The sequence below is a fragment of the Tachyglossus aculeatus genome, chromosome X2 (assembly GCF_015852505.1).
Source record: "Tachyglossus aculeatus isolate mTacAcu1 chromosome X2, mTacAcu1.pri, whole genome shotgun sequence".
Classification (NCBI taxonomy): domain Eukaryota; kingdom Metazoa; phylum Chordata; class Mammalia; order Monotremata; family Tachyglossidae; genus Tachyglossus; species Tachyglossus aculeatus.
Genome location: NC_052100.1, coordinates 22885267 through 22900759, shown reverse-complemented (window position 1 = coordinate 22900759; position 15493 = coordinate 22885267). Strand labels below are relative to the sequence as shown.

Genomic DNA, 15493 nt, shown 5'->3' with positions numbered 1-15493 from the left:
CCTTCCTGTAAAACCCAAATGGTGCTAATGCATGTACTTTCCACTCAGCCACGTATCTGGGTGAGTGCAGGATCTAGCCAGTTAAGCAAAATCAGAGGAAAACCACAAGGAACAAATACTGGTGGGGCAGCGGAGTGGGCAGCTCCAGGCCTGCTGCGAGGCCAGGGCAGGGGAGCACTAGAAATCCCAGTGGTGTCAACATAATTTATTTTTTGCAGGTAAAAGTGGGTGATAAGGAGATGGATGTCCTGAAGGGCTTTAGCCTTTATATAACAACTAAATTGGCTAACCCTGCATACACCCCAGAAATCAGCGCAAAAACGGCAGTGATCGACTTTACCGTCACCATGAAAGGCCTTGAGGATCAGCTTCTCGGTCGTGTCATCCTCACAGAGAAGCAGGTACTGGCTCAGAGTCAGGGCTGGCACTGTCCACACAGAGGCTACAGATCTGCCCCGTCAACACAACACAGAAGCTCCTTCATTAGCAGAAACTCCCAATTTTTCATCTAGAGTTTCTCAGCACCAACATCCATCCAGCCTAAAAACTAGGGGAAAAGCCACTCACGGGAACCTGGGGGAGACCTCTGTCTCTGTCTCCAACCTTCTACGGCTGCCCTAGCCTCAATCGTGGATCACCTAACCTCCCCTGGGGTCCTAATCCTAGATGGAAAAACAGTACATCTATTGGTGGCCACAGAAATTGCTTCCGGTTCGAAGACACCACCATCACCTGCTGTTACCACTCAGGTCAAACTGATAGGATTTCTGGGCCGGGAACAGGTAGAAGGCCGCCAGGTTATCTGTCAGTGAGTACAGTGGGGCTCAGAAAGTGACAGCTACAGAAAACCCACTGGCAGGATCTACCCTCATGCTTCCTGAGGGTTCAGTCTTGACAGGACAGATTCCCTCTTCCCCAGGCTGAACTCTGAAGCCTTTGGGGAATTTCCCCTCAGTCATAAGGGTTCTCCACTAAGGTTAGTCCTATAAAATTGGAAGCATTCTGGGATCAGGTGATACAAGTGTTATGCCCATCAGCCTTTAGGGAAGAGGCCAGCCTGAGTGCTGTGCTATGCCAGGCTAACTCGGTTGGTAGAGCAGCAGACTTTTAATCTGAGGTTACAAGTCCTGCCTTGGGTTGGAATTCATTTTTGAGAAGAAGTGTGGACTAGTGGAAAGAGCATAGGTCCTGGGAGTCAGGAGTCCTGGGTCTTAATTCTGGCTCGGCCACTTGCCTGCTGTGTGACCTTGGACAAGTCACTTGACTGCTCTGTGCCTCAGTTTCCTCATCTGTAAAAGTGGACTTCAATATCTGTTCCCCCTCCTCTTTAGAGTGTGAGCCCCATGTGGGGTTGGGACTGTGCCTGATCTGTTTATCTTGCAGCTACCCCAGTGCTTAGTGTAGTGCTCAGCACATGGTTAGCACTTAACAAATACCATCATTATTATAAAAAAATCATTGCTGAGGAGGGGTGTCCAGGCTGGGACCCAGGAGTAGTTGTCCAAGCCAGAAGGGCTGTGGGGACTTTGCCTTGCCATCTGGGCTCAATTCTTGTTCTCAAGAAACCAGGCTTCCTGGCCCTAATGGGAGAGGAGCATCCTTTCTCCCCATCCCCAAAGCTCTAGCAAAAAGACAGAGCAGCAGCTGAGGCCGTCAGCAAAAAAGTGGATTTTTTTCCCAATTTTTCTGCACAATTGCCCCTTGAGGACACCCCATCCCTTTTAACCTCCTTCCCCTTCCTGGCTCGTTCCCCTCCAACGCCCATCTGCCCCCTGCTGCGTCTTCCAGGAGGCAGCAGTAGAATACTGGCGGAGGAGTAACGATTCCCCTCTCCCCAGTGTGTGCCCATTCACCTCCTCGGCAATAACGAGATTGGGGCCATGGGACCCGAGCTCCCTAGTACAGCGAGCCTGTGGCAGGGTCATTCATGCCACTCACTTGGCCTAACCACAACCCAATCCCTGAGATCTGCAAGGTCACAAAGTTTGTCCCTCGTATCCTGGGCTTTGACAGGGAGGTCACATAGAAACAGTCCTTCCCTCACATAGAAACAGTCCTTCCCTCCTCGGGTGCCTGACAGGCCTCTCTATCTGGGAAAGAATTCAGCCCTTGAACCCTGGCTCCCAAGAATCTCTCCAGGGTTTACATTCTCCTCTCCTTCACGTGGGTTTCAGGAACTGGAAGCAGAAAGAGTGAGGTTGATGGAGGAAGTGACTTCCAACAAGAGGAAAATGCAAGAACTTGAGGAGAATCTTCTCTTCCGCCTTACCAGTACAAAAGGCTCTCTGGTTGAAGATGAGTCACTGATTCAAGTCTTGCAAATCACTAAAGCAACAGCGGATGAGGTGAGTTCGATGACCGTATCTTGACCAATGCAGGTTATCCAAGCCGAACCAGCTGATAAAATTCCCACCTTCGCCTTTAACTGAAGCAACCTACAAATGTTCCCAGTTACCCATCTGAAAATGAAGAGACATGGAACAAAAACTCCTCTTGGAAAAACATTAATTAATCTGTATTAGCAATAGAATTTATTGAGTCCCTGCTGTGTTCTGAGCCCTATACTATGTGCTTGTACAATTGAGTAAAAGGTATTGTTTGGGCCCTTAAGGAGTCTATGATCTCACCGAGGAGACTGACAGACACAAGTCATTCACAGATAGTGGGAGGAGGATTAAGAAAACAAAACTACACCTGCCAGGAGCAGGAGTTTGGAAGGATAAATAGATGTCAGTGTTAATAGAAATCAAGAATGACTTCTTTTAACCCTAGACTGTGAGCTCGTTGTGGGCAGGAAATGTGTCTGTTTATTGTTATATTAAACTCTCCCAAGCACTTAGTATAGTGCTGTGCACACAGTAAGTGCTCAGTAAATAAGGTTGAATGAATACCACTACTACTATTACCATTACTACTACTATAACTCTGTTTATTGTACTTTTCCAAGCAGTTAGTACAGTGCTCTGAACATGACAAGCTCCCAATAAATTCCACTGATCAATTGACTACTGTCAATTTAAATCTCATTTCAGGTCAGTGCAAAGCTAACTATTGCTGCTGAAACAGAACTGAAAATCAACAGTGCCCGTGAAGAGTACCGGGCTGTGGCTGAGAGAGGCAGCGTCCTTTATTTTATCATCGTGGAAATGGGTCTAGTTGATGTGATGTACCAAACATCCTTGCGTCAATTCTTGGGCCTTTTTGATCTCTCGATGGAAAGATCCCCCAAAGCCCAGATCACTGCCAAACGAATTGCCAACATAATTCAGCACCTCACCTTTGGGGTATTCAAGTATACTGTGAGAGGGCTTTATGGAAATCATCGATTCCTCTTCACATTACTCATGGCATTGAAGATCGACTTGCAGGCTCAGAAAATTTCTTACACTGGCTTTCAAACACTTATCAAAGGTAGAGTTTCTTCTGTCCTAGGCTTTAACGATTCTGCAGAATTCCCCCTGTTGACTGGTTTGTGCTTTGGTCTGTTTCTGGAACGTGAAATTATGCTTAGGTAACCAGTAAATTATAGGTGAATGTTGCATTTCGTCTTTTTGGTTCTGCTGATGACTGAGTTTTGGTGGTTCCATGTCAGCTGAATAATTAATAATCATACTAATTATTGTTAGTGGTATTGTGATATTTGTTAAGGGCTATTTAATGTGCCAAGCAGATCGAATCTAGCCCTGGCCCCTCATGGGGCTCACAGTCTAAGGGGGAGCAAAAGCAGGTATTGAATCCCCATTTTACAGATAAGGAAACGCAGCCACAGAAAAATGAAGTGACTTTCCCAAGGTCTACAGCAAAAAAATGGGGAAGGCTGGATTTGAACTTAGGTCCCCTGACTCCCAAGCCTGTGCTTGCTCTTTCCACTACGGCCACCCTGCTTCTCAGGAATGATAGAAATCACTTCTGCTTGAATTCAAATTTGAGTTTAGTGAATTTTCTTCATCCTTCCTAGCCTGGCCATCCCCATTCCCACAGATTTTCTGGACCCTCTCCCTACCTCACCCAGCTTTCTTCCCACTACCTGCAAGCTTCAGAATCTGTTTTGGAAACTTTCTGGTTTTTGTGGCTCCTTGCTGCTGCTGCTGCTGCTGCTGCTTCTGCCACAGCTGCTCTTACTGTTACCCCTCCTCTAAGAGGCCTTCCCTGACTAAGCCTTCTTTTCTTCCACTCCCTTCTGCATCACCCTGACTTGCACCCTTTATTCATCCCTGCTCCCAGCCCCACAGCACTTATGTACATAGCTCTAATTGTATTTATTTGCATTAATGTCTGTCTCCCCATCTAGAACGTAAGCTCACTGTGGGCAGGGAATAGGTCTGTTATATTGTTATAATATACTCTCCCAAGTGCTTAGTACAGTGCTCTGCACACAGTAAGTGCTCAGTGATTACAACTGACTGACTGACTCCCTGGACCCTTCTATACCAGGCAGTCCAGGGCCATAAGGTTGAGGGGCCAAGGCTGAGCAGAGGGGAGCATGCAATGCCTTGGAAGAGGGGGCTTGGAGGTGGAAGGCGTTTGAGGAAAGAAGGGCTTGATGGAGACGATCTGAAGCTCTTCCCAGCCATATCCTTCCTTCACTGCCACTGGCATCTGCTCTCTCCCATCCCACGGGCCCCACCCATCCCTGGCCTCAGCCCTTCAACTTCGTGGCTGCTGGTGGGGAAATAAAGTAGATTCCAAGGAAAGATGCACGCCGGAAGACCTGCGGAGAAAGGGAGATGAATTCAGGGTGCATGCCGAAAACGATGGAATACCATGGAAAAGAGAAGGGGGTGGGGCACTATGGAGAAGGCACGGGCATAGCTTTGCAATGCTCGTTGGGAAAGAAGTCCAAGCTGTAACTTCAGAGGCTCCTGAGAAAGCAAAAGCTGATCCTCTGAAGGGAATCTCTTCTAACAACATACCACAGCTGTCCCTTCTTTTTCTTTTCCCAGGTGGGGCAACCCTGGATCTCCGTTGTGTTGAACCCAAGCCCAAAAAGTGGATCCTTGATATCACCTGGCTCAATCTGGTGCAGTTGTCCAGTCTTGGCCCCTTCAAGCAACTTCTGGGCCAAATTGCAAATAACGACAAAGCTTGGAAGACCTGGTTTGATAAAGAGGCTCCCACAGAGTCTCCACTTCCTGATGGATATGAAGTTTTGTTGGACATATTCCACAAACTGCTACTCATCCGCAGCTGGTGTCCTGACCATACCATCGCTCAGGTGAAAAGCAGGAAGGTGTTCTTGGAAAGATGGGGTAATTTTAGGGCTCAGTATAGATGAAACTGGAAATATAATGAAAGCCTGAGATCCTGAATAATGCTTACTAGAGCCCAAATTTACCTGGAGTGTAAGCACTAACAACCACATACACCTAGACATACACTCATATCCCCTCACAGGCAGGCACACACACAAGCCCCCCATGCCATACTCACTCACATCCCCAGACACAAAGTCACAAACACACACAACTATATCCACACAGATATCATCACAAGCACAACCATGTACACACTGAAACATACTCACAAGCACCCATTACTGTATGCACACAGACGTTATTACAAGCATGTTCAACCACATACCACAGAAACACCCTCACAAACAACCATGTACACACAGTTGCCATCACAAGAACATAACAACCACATTCACACGGAAGCATACTAACAAGCACACCTGTAGCTATATGCTTGCACCTCACACTCACTCTAACATCATCAGATCTGAACAAAGGGAACTGCAAGCCAGGCAGGGATGTGCAGGGACCAGGCTCACCCCTCTCTGCAGTGGGTCTTGTGGTCCCCTCATTCTCTTTTTCTCTTTCTCACTTTCTATTCCTCTTTCCTTCTCTCTCTTTCTCTTCTGATTTATCTTTCCCACTCCTGTTTTCTCTTTCTCTCTATTTCTCTCACACTTTTTGTTACTTTTTATCTCTCTCTCTTTCTTTTTCCCTCCTTTCCCTGACATTTTTCTTTCCTTCTTCCATTCCACCCCACCTCCTCTTTTGTTTAAATTTGTAGATTGACTCATTGCATATCAACTGCTCTGAGGTTTCTGTGCAAAAAGGTTGCAGGCCCCTACTCTAGGTTGGTGATCTGGGAAACATAAAGTTAGGGGAATGGCAATGCTCAAGTCAACTCTGGGCTTTCCGGAGACTAAAATTGGGCAATCGAGGCCATTGGGGAATTGTTCAAGGGGACTCTACCCTGGAGACAAACTGGGTGTGTTTTTCTCTATTCTTGTAGGCCAGACATTACATTGCAGAGTCCCTGGGAGACAAATATGTGGAAGGATTTGTTCTGGACCTGGAAGAAATATGGGCTGAGAGTGACTGCCGGATCCCTTTGACTTGCTTTTTGTCTACTGGTTCAGATCCTACAGAAAACATAGAGTGTCTTGCAAAGTCCAAGGTACAGTAACAGGTCCTTAGGAGTGGAGAGGACTCTTTGCACTGCCCCACAACTGCCTGGACTAGAATGGGCACCCAAGAATCACCCCATATGCTGCCATATTCCTCTGCCCTGACCCTCAGCATCCTGCAGCAGTTTGAGAACGTCCACTGGGCCTGAGAGCGAAGAGAGGATTCTGTTCATAATATTATGGGTGACTGGCTAAGCAATCACTGGTCCAGTGATTCCCACTTCCTCAGTTTCCCCAGCCTAAATTGCTGGTGAACACCAAAACCGTGAACTTGGATATTGAATAGAGTGATTATGGAAGGAGGGAGTTTTGTCTCATTGCCCTCTTGCCCCCATGGTTCAGTGGTTTGTGCTTCTAATTTTCTCCAGAATACAGTTTGCCGAGCTATCTCAATGGGCCAGGGGCAGGATGTACATGCCAGACGCTTACTGAGTCAGAGCATGCACGACGGGGGCTGGATCCTGTTGCAGAACTGCCACCTGGGCCTGGATTTCCTAGATGAGTTATTGGAGACCATCACCACAGCTGAAACCATGAACCAAGGCTTCAGGGCCTGGATCACTACAGAGGCTCATCCAAAATTTCCTATTAATCTTCTGCAGTCCTCGATCAAGTTCACCAATGAACCACCTCAAGGTATAAACATCCGTTCTTTTTTATTATAAATGGTATTTGTTCAGCACTTACTGTGTGACAGACACTGTACTAAGCATTGGGGTCGGTACAAGCTAATCAGGTTGGATACAGTCCATGTCCCACATGGGATTCGCCACTTGTCAGCTGTGTGACTTTGGGCAAGTCACTTTACTTCTCTGTGCCTCAATTACTTCATCTGTAAAATGGGGATTAAAACTGTGAGCCCCATGTGCTTAGTGTAATGCTTAGAGCAGTGTTTGGCACATAGTAACTGCTTAACAAATGCCATCATCATCATAATTATCATTATTATTATTATTATTGTTATTCACAGTCTTAATCCCCATTGCACAGATGAGGCAATTGAGGTACAGAGAAGTTAAGTAAAACAAATGACTTGGGCAAGTCACTTAACTTCTCTGTGCCTTAGTTGCCTCATCTGTACAATGGGCATTAAAACTGTGAGCCCCATGTAGGGCATGGATGGTGTCCAACCTGTTTAGCTTGTATCTACCCCAGAAGTTAGTACAGTGCTTGGCACATAGTGCTTAAAAAATATCATAAAAAGGTTACTTGCCCAAAGGTCACACAGCAGACAAGAGGCAGAACTGAGATAAGAATCCAGATCCTTCTGACCCCCAGGTCCTCCTGACCCCCAGGCCCATGCTCTATCCACTAGGCCACACTGAGAAAAATGTTGCTGGAAGCTTGTGGGTTGGCATTGGCTTTGCTGGGTTATCAGCAACTCACCCTCCAGGGTCTGAATAATAGTGGTAATGCTGATGTCAGTCAGGCCAAGGCACTGAGGATCTGGCTTGGTCTGGGGAAGAACATGACCAAAAGGGTATCTTCAGTGGGAAATTTCTTCCCTCAAAACATATGCAGCCTCCTCACTGACCTCCCTGCCTCCTGTCTCTCCCCACTCCAGGTCTTACTTCACTCTGCTGCCTGGATCATTTTTCTAAAAAATTGTTCAGTCCACGTTTCCCCACTCCTCAAAATCCTCCAGTGGTTGCTCATTTACCTCCGCATCAAACAGAAACTCCTTACCATTTGTTTTACAGCACTCAATCATCTTGCCCCCTCCTATCATACCTCGCTGATTTTCTGCTACAATCCAGCCTGCAAACTTCACTCCTCTAACACCAACCTACTCACTGTATCTTGATCTCATCTATTTTGCCTCCAACTCCTCGCCCACGTTCTCTGTCTGGAGCTCCCTTCCCCTTCATATCCAACAGACGACCACTCTCCCCACCTTCAAAGCCTTATTAAAATTACAGCTCCTCCAAGAGGCCTTCCTCAACTAAGCCCTCATTTCCCCTATTTCTTCTCCCTTCTGCGTCACCTATGCATGTGGATCTGTACTCTTTAAGCACTTGATATTATACCCCACCCTTAGCCTCACAGCACTTATGTACATATCCATCATTTATTTCAATGTCCGTCTTCCCCTCTAGACCACAAGCTCCTTGTGGGCAGGGAATGCGTCTAGCAACTCTGTTGTACTGTTCTCTCCCAAGTGCTTAGTACAGTGCTCAGCAAACATTAAGTGCTCAATAAATACCACTAACTGATTGATTGATTCTCCTCATTCCAACATAATACAGAAACCAAAAGGCCTTCAAAAAACAAGTTTTATATTCATTCCCTTCTAAATCTAGCAGATTTTGAATGTTTACTAGCCAAGCAATCAATAATGCAAGCTCAATGGTCAATAAAAATAAAATTCAATGCTGCTAAAAAATATTTTTGTCTTTCCATTCTGTGCTCCAGGAGTCAAAGCCGGTCTCAAACGGACATACTCAGCTCTTACCCAGGATCAATTAGAAATGAGCAGCCTTCCCCAGTGGAGACCACTTCTCTTTGCTGTGGCCTTTCTTCATACAGCTGTTCAGGTGATTGACATATATTTCTCTGGCTTCTCATTGCAAAGTGTGCATAGGGCCCCCAAACGTTAATTTCATCAGGGGAAAATGGGCACTCATTCATTCAATCGTATTTGTTGAGCGCTTACTGTGTGCAGAGCACGGTACTAAGCACTTTGGAAGTACAAGTTGGCAACATATAGAGGTGGTTCCTACCCAACAGTGGGCTCACAGTCTAGATGAAATTGAGTTGCTTCAAAATGAACAGAAATAGGAGTCCATTCTTCCTTCTTGGGCCAGGTCATATGTTCGCAAGGCTAGGCTTCCAGCAGCATCTGCCCCAATCAACTCCTCTCCTCTAGGGAGGAACTGCTTGGTGCCCTGAGCTGGTCAAGCAACAGAAAAAATGGGCAGCAGCCACTTGGGAAGCAGCGTGGCCTAGTGGAAAAAGCATGGGCCTGGGAGTCCGAGGACCTGGGTTCGAATCCCACCTCCGCCATGTGTCCACTGTGTGACCTTGTGCGAGTCATTTAACTTCCTTGTACTTTAGTTTCCTCATCTTCAAAGTGGGGATTCAATATCTGTTCTCCCACCCCCTTAGACTGTGAGCCCCATGTGGGACAGGGACTGTGTGGAACCTGATGATCTTGTATCTACCTCAGTGCTTAGTACAGTGCCTGGCACATAGTAAGTGCTTAACAAGTACCATTTTTTAAAAAAGGAGTGAACTCACATTCATAGCCAGTCTCCCACCTTCTGCTCAAGTTGATGGTACTTTGCTGTCTTCCCTCCCATGGGATACCCTCCACCTGACATCATTTTGGACTAACTGGGCCTTCTTCATGCCAGAATGACTGAGACAATTTCTAATCAGATTGAACACAGTCCATGTCCCACATGCGGCTCGCAGTCTTAATCCCCATTTCACAGATGAGGTAACTGAGGCACAGAGAAGTTGAGTGACTTGCCCAAAGTCACACAGCCGACAAGGGGCAGAGCTGGAATTAGAACCCAGGTCTTTCTGACTCTCAGGCCCTGTGTTCTTTCCACTAGGCCACGTTGCTTCTCCCTTTGTTTGACCTGTTTTCAAATCCATGTTAGATTTGATCATGTGTAGATAGATTCCAGAATTTAGCCTCTGCTGCCACCCAGTAGCTATTTCTGGTATCTCACCTCTGCTCGGAATTTCTCAGCCACTCATTACTCTGGGCTCCAGCAGACCGATAGACGGCATCAAGAACTTCCTTTAAAAAGCTACAGTGCCCCATACCATTTATCGTAGTCCCTAGGGTGGCCCCGGCAGCCCTCCCAAATTCCAGGTAAGGAAATATATGTACTGTCTCGCCGTTCATCTGGCGGGCATCATAACCGCACAGCCGATTACTCTCCCCTGCTTCAAAGCCTTATCGAAGGCACATCTCCTCCAAGAGGCCTGCCATGACTAAGCCCTCATTTCCTTTTTTCCCACTCCCTTCAGCATTGCCCTGTTTTGGTCGCTTTATTCTCACCACCACCCCAGTCCCACAGCCCTTATGTATATATCGGTAATGTATTTATTTATATTAATGCCTGTCTCCCCCTCTAGGCTGTAAACTCAATTGAGCAGGGAATGTGTCTGTTACATTGTTGTGTTGTATTCTCCTAAGCTCTTAACACAGTAAGCCTTCAATAAATATGGTTGATTGATTGATTCATTCATTCATTCAATCGCATTTACTGAGCGCTTACTGTGTGCAGAGCATTGATTAACATGATGATGTCACCATCACCATTTTGCAGCAGTATATGGATTTTGTGCGATCCTCACATGTTCCTCCATGGAGTTCTCCTGAACCCCCCACTTGCTCCAGAACTTTGGCATTCCCCTCTCAGGTCAGTGTGAAGTCTAGCACAGTGTCCAAGCTGCAGAACACAGAAAGGACATAAAAGCTTCCAGTTCCATATCGGGTTCCAGACGGAACAGGTCAGCTGTAAACCACTGACTAGTAGAAAGTCAGACAATTAGCCACCCTAATAGCAACTTTAAAGAGTGAAGACGTCCGGAGCCTTGTCTCAGACAAGGACGGAATCTGGAGGACCAGGACATTGCTTCGAGCCCGGCTTTCAATTATCAACAATGGGCCCCAGCTAAACATCAATGAAGGAAGATAAGACTCACCTCAACTATTGAGAAAGCTATTACGGCATTCACAGCCACAAGAAACAGTGTCGTGCCTGGCGCTGATGGCACACCTGCTGCGATCTAGAAACATGAATGGGACATATGGCCTAAAAGCATGTACCTGAGTTTTTCCCCGACATATGGAACATTGAGCAGATGCCATAGAGTGGCACAGAGCCAGCCACGCTCTCTTCTCGGGCCTCCAAGACCCACGGCACACTGCGCTCTGGGAAACCGCTGGCCAGGGTTAAAGGTGCAATCTCTGACAGCAGAATAAAATGGCTCCTGGTGCCCATCTCGGCAGCAACAGGCACTGCTGTACCCCCCTCCATTTTATACCCTGTTGTAGCACGAGCACTGCCTCTGGTCCTGTGCTTCTGCTGTAGATGGAAATTCAGGCACCATGCCGACTTCTGTGGTTAAAATCTACCATCATTAGTTTTTTTTTTCCTATGGTACTTGTTAAGCACTTACTATGTGTCAAGCACTGTTCTTAGTGCTGGGGTAGAAACAAGTCAATCAGGTTGGACACAGTCCCTGTCTCACGTGGGGCGCCGAGTCCGAGTAGGAGGGAGAACAGGTATTGAATCCCCATTCTTCAGCTGAGGAAATTGAGGCACAGAAAAGCTAAGTGACTTGCCCAAGTTCATACAGCAGGCAGGTGGCAGAGCTGTGATTAGAACAGAGAACAATATACAGCGCTTAGAATAGTGCTTCGCACATAGTAAGTGCTTAATTTTAGACTGTGAGCCCACTGTTGGGTAGGGACTGTCTCTATATGTTGCCAACTTGTACTTCCCAAGCGCTTAGTACAGTGCTCTGCACACAGTAAGCGCTCAATAAATACGATTGATTGATTGATTAATAAATGCCATTATCATTATTATTAGAATCCTCTGATTCCCAGGCCCATGCTCTTTCCATTAGGCTACGCTGCTTCTCTCCCGGGGGATAAGCTCTGACCTGAATTCACTGACCTGTGACTCTTGTGAAAATTGTTCCTTGTAGGAAAGAAGGAAGTTTGGCCCATTGGGGTGGAACATTCCCTATGAATTCAACTCGGCTGACTTTGCAGCTAGCGTGCAGTTTATCCAGAACCACTTGGACAGCATTAACCCTAAACACGGCGTGGATTGGAACTGTGTCCGCTACATGTTGGGAGAGGTGCAGTATGGGGGTCGGGTGACTGACGACAATGACAAGATCCTGCTGTGCACCTTTGCTAGAGTGTGGTTTGGAGAGGACATGTTTTCTGCTGCGTTCTCCTTCTTCAAAGGCTATGGCATCCCACAAGGCCAAGTCATTGAAGACTACCTCCAGTATATAGAGCAGCTGCCTTCGGTGGATTCACCAGAGGTAATCCCTGCCCCCTTCCACACCCACTTTCCCATCTTCCCCAGCCATCTCTCAAGATATCTCCCATCCCATTTTAAAATCTACCAGCTCTACCTGTATCTCTGACTCCATCCTCTCACACCTTCTAAAGACATTCTCACTCACCCTTCTTTCCTCCCTGACCGCCATCCTCAAACATTCCTTCTCTGGTGGCTCTCCCTTTCTGCCTTTAAACATACTCTCATCTCCCCTGTACTAAAAAACCTTATCTTCCCCAACTTCCTGCTCTTATTCCTGTCCAAATTCTTTGGATGGGTTGTGTACACCAATACCCGCCCCTGCCCCCCACCCCTCTTATTCTCCTACAACTCCCTTCTTGCGCTGTGACAATCTTCCCTCTTCACTCAAATGTAACTGCTCCCCCTAAGGCCACCAGTAACCCCCTGCTTGCCTCGTCTCTACCCTATTTTCATTCTCCTCAAGCTCTTGGCTGTGTTTGAACTGTGGACCATTGCCTTTTCCTGGAAACACTATCTTTATCTTTCTTTCTCCAATTCAAGTCTCTCATGGTTTCCTTCTCTGGCCAGTCTTTCTTGGTCAATCTTGCTGACCTCCCTAAATCCCAACCCTCTCCTAAATCAGTTAAAATTCTGTATGCCATAGTGACTTTCACAATTAGTTCCAGAACCCCAAAGTTCAGATTTGGGGTGTTGGGCCTCACCACCTCCTGCCTCCTCCAGCTATTTCATCCCCGTCTGCTCCGTGACTGGAAGGATTTGCTGGATCTCCTCCTGATCCTTCATCTTCCATGCGTCTTCTTCCTGCTTCCCATCTCCCCATTCTTATGGACACAGCTGGAGACATGGGTGTAAGGAAAACAGAGGTGTAAGGGACAGAATGCGGGAACATCAATCCTAGAAATAATAATAATAAGTCCTAGGATCTACCACTAACCCACAGCCCTGGATCACTGCCACTGTCCGCCTCCTTCGCTCTTATGTTTGAGCTGCCGAACGCTGCTGGCGAAAGTCTAAACACCATGCCAACCTCGTTCACTTCAAGTTTATCCTTTCCTGCCTTAACTCAGCCCTCTCCTCTGCCAGACAAAACTATTTCTCCTCCCTTATTGACACCCATGCCCATCATCCCCGCCAGCTCTTCCGTACATTCAACTCCCTTCTCAGGCCCCCGGTTCCTCCCCCTCCTCCTTCCTTCACCCCCAACGATCTGGCCTCCAACTTCATTAATAAAATTAAATCCATCAGGTCTGACCTCCCCAAAGTCACTCCCCCCCTTCTCCAACCCTCCGGCTCTCAACACTCTCTGCTACTCTCCCATCCTTCCCAGCAGTATCCTCAGAGGAGCTCTCCTCCCTCCTCTCAAGTGCTACTCCAGCCACCTTGCTTCTGACCCCATTCCCTCTCATCTCATGAAATCTCTCGCCCCGTCCCTTCTCCCCTCCTTAACTTCCATTTTCAACCGCTCACTCTCCACTGATTCCTTTCCCTCTGCCTTCAAACATGCCCATGTCTCTACCATCCTAAAAAAACCCTCTCTTGACCCCACTTCACCTTCTAGTTATCACCCCATCTCCCTCCCACCATTCCTTTCCAAACTCCTTGAACGAGTCGTCTACACCCGCTGCCTCGAATTCCTCAACACCAACTCTCTCCTCGACCCCCTCCAATCTGGCTTCCGTCCCCTACATTCGACGGAAACTGCCCTCTCAAAGGTCACCAATGACCTCCTGCTTGCCAAATCCAATGGCTCATACTCTATCCTAATCCTCCTCGACCTCTCAGCTGCCTTCGACACTGTGGACCACCCCCTTCTCCTCAACATGCTATCCAACCTTGGCCTCACAGACTCCGTCCTCCTGGTTCTCCTCTTATCTCTCCGGTCATTCATTCTCAGTCTCTTTTGCAGGCTCCTCCTCCCCCTCCCATCCCCTTACTGTGGGGGTTCCTCAAGGTTCAGTTCTTGGTCCCCTTCTGTTCTCGATCTACACTCACTCCCTTGGTGACCTCATTCACTCCCACAGCTTCAACTATCATCTCTACGCTGATGACACCTAAATTTACATCTCTGCCCTTGCTCTCTCCCCCCTCCCTCCAGATCGCATCTCCTCCTGCCTTCAGGACATCTCCATCTGGATGTCTGCCCGCCACCTAAAACTCAACATGTCCAAGACTGAACTCCTTGTCTTCCCTCCCAAACCCTGCCCTCTCCCTGACTTTCCCATCACTGTTGACGGCACTACCATCTTTCCCGTCTCACAAGCCCGCAACCTTGGTGTCATCCTCGAATCTGCTCTCTCGTTCACCCCTCACATCCAAGCCGTCACCAAAACCTGCCGGTCTCAGCTTCGCAACATTGCCAAGATCCGCCCTTTCCTCTCCATCCAAACCACTACCCTGCTCGTTCAAGCTCTCATCCTATCCCATCTGGACTACTGTACCAGCCTCCTCTCCAATCTCCCATCCTCTTGTCTCTCCCCACTTCAATCCATACTTCACGCCGCTGCCCGGATTGTCTTTGTCCAGAAACGCTCTGGATATGTTACTCCCCTCCTCAAAAATCTCCAGTGGCTACCAATCAACCTACGCATCAGGCAGAAACTCCTCACCCTCGGCTTCAAGGCTCTCCATCACCTCGCCCCCTCTTACCTCACCTCCCTTCTCTCCTTCTACAGCCCAGCCCGCACCCTCCGCTCCTCTGCCGCTAATCTCATTGTGCCTCATTCTCGCCTGTCCCGCCGTCGACCCCCAGACCACGTCATCCCCCTGGCCTGGAATGCCCTCCCTCCCCACATCCGCCAAGCTAGCTCTCTTCCTCCCTTCAAGGCCCTACTGAGAGCTCACCTCCTCCAGGAGGCCTTCCCAGACTGAGCCCCCTCCTTCCTCTTCCCCTCCTCCCCCTCTCTATCCCCCCTGCCTTACCTCCTTCCCTTCCCCACAGCTCATGTATATATATATATATATATGTTTGTACGTATTTATTACTCTATTTATTTATTTATTTTACTAGTACATGTCTATTCTATTTATTTTATTTTGTTAATATGTTTTGTTTTGT

General features: G+C 47.7%; 1 protein-coding gene across 1 annotated transcript in view; it reads left to right on the top strand.

Annotated features, from left to right (window-relative positions):
- Positions 1–15493, top strand: part of LOC119949539 (dynein heavy chain 5, axonemal-like) — a 124606-nt gene that overhangs the window by 101324 nt on the left and 7789 nt on the right. The window contains exons 64-71 of the mRNA XM_038771398.1: positions 219–401; positions 2175–2345; positions 3033–3411; positions 4944–5215; positions 6244–6408; positions 6787–7054; positions 8831–8952; positions 12092–12439. Coding sequence (XP_038627326.1) covers positions 219–401; positions 2175–2345; positions 3033–3411; positions 4944–5215; positions 6244–6408; positions 6787–7054; positions 8831–8952; positions 12092–12439 — 1908 coding nt within the window. The remainder of the gene's footprint in view (positions 1–218; positions 402–2174; positions 2346–3032; positions 3412–4943; positions 5216–6243; positions 6409–6786; positions 7055–8830; positions 8953–12091; positions 12440–15493) is intronic.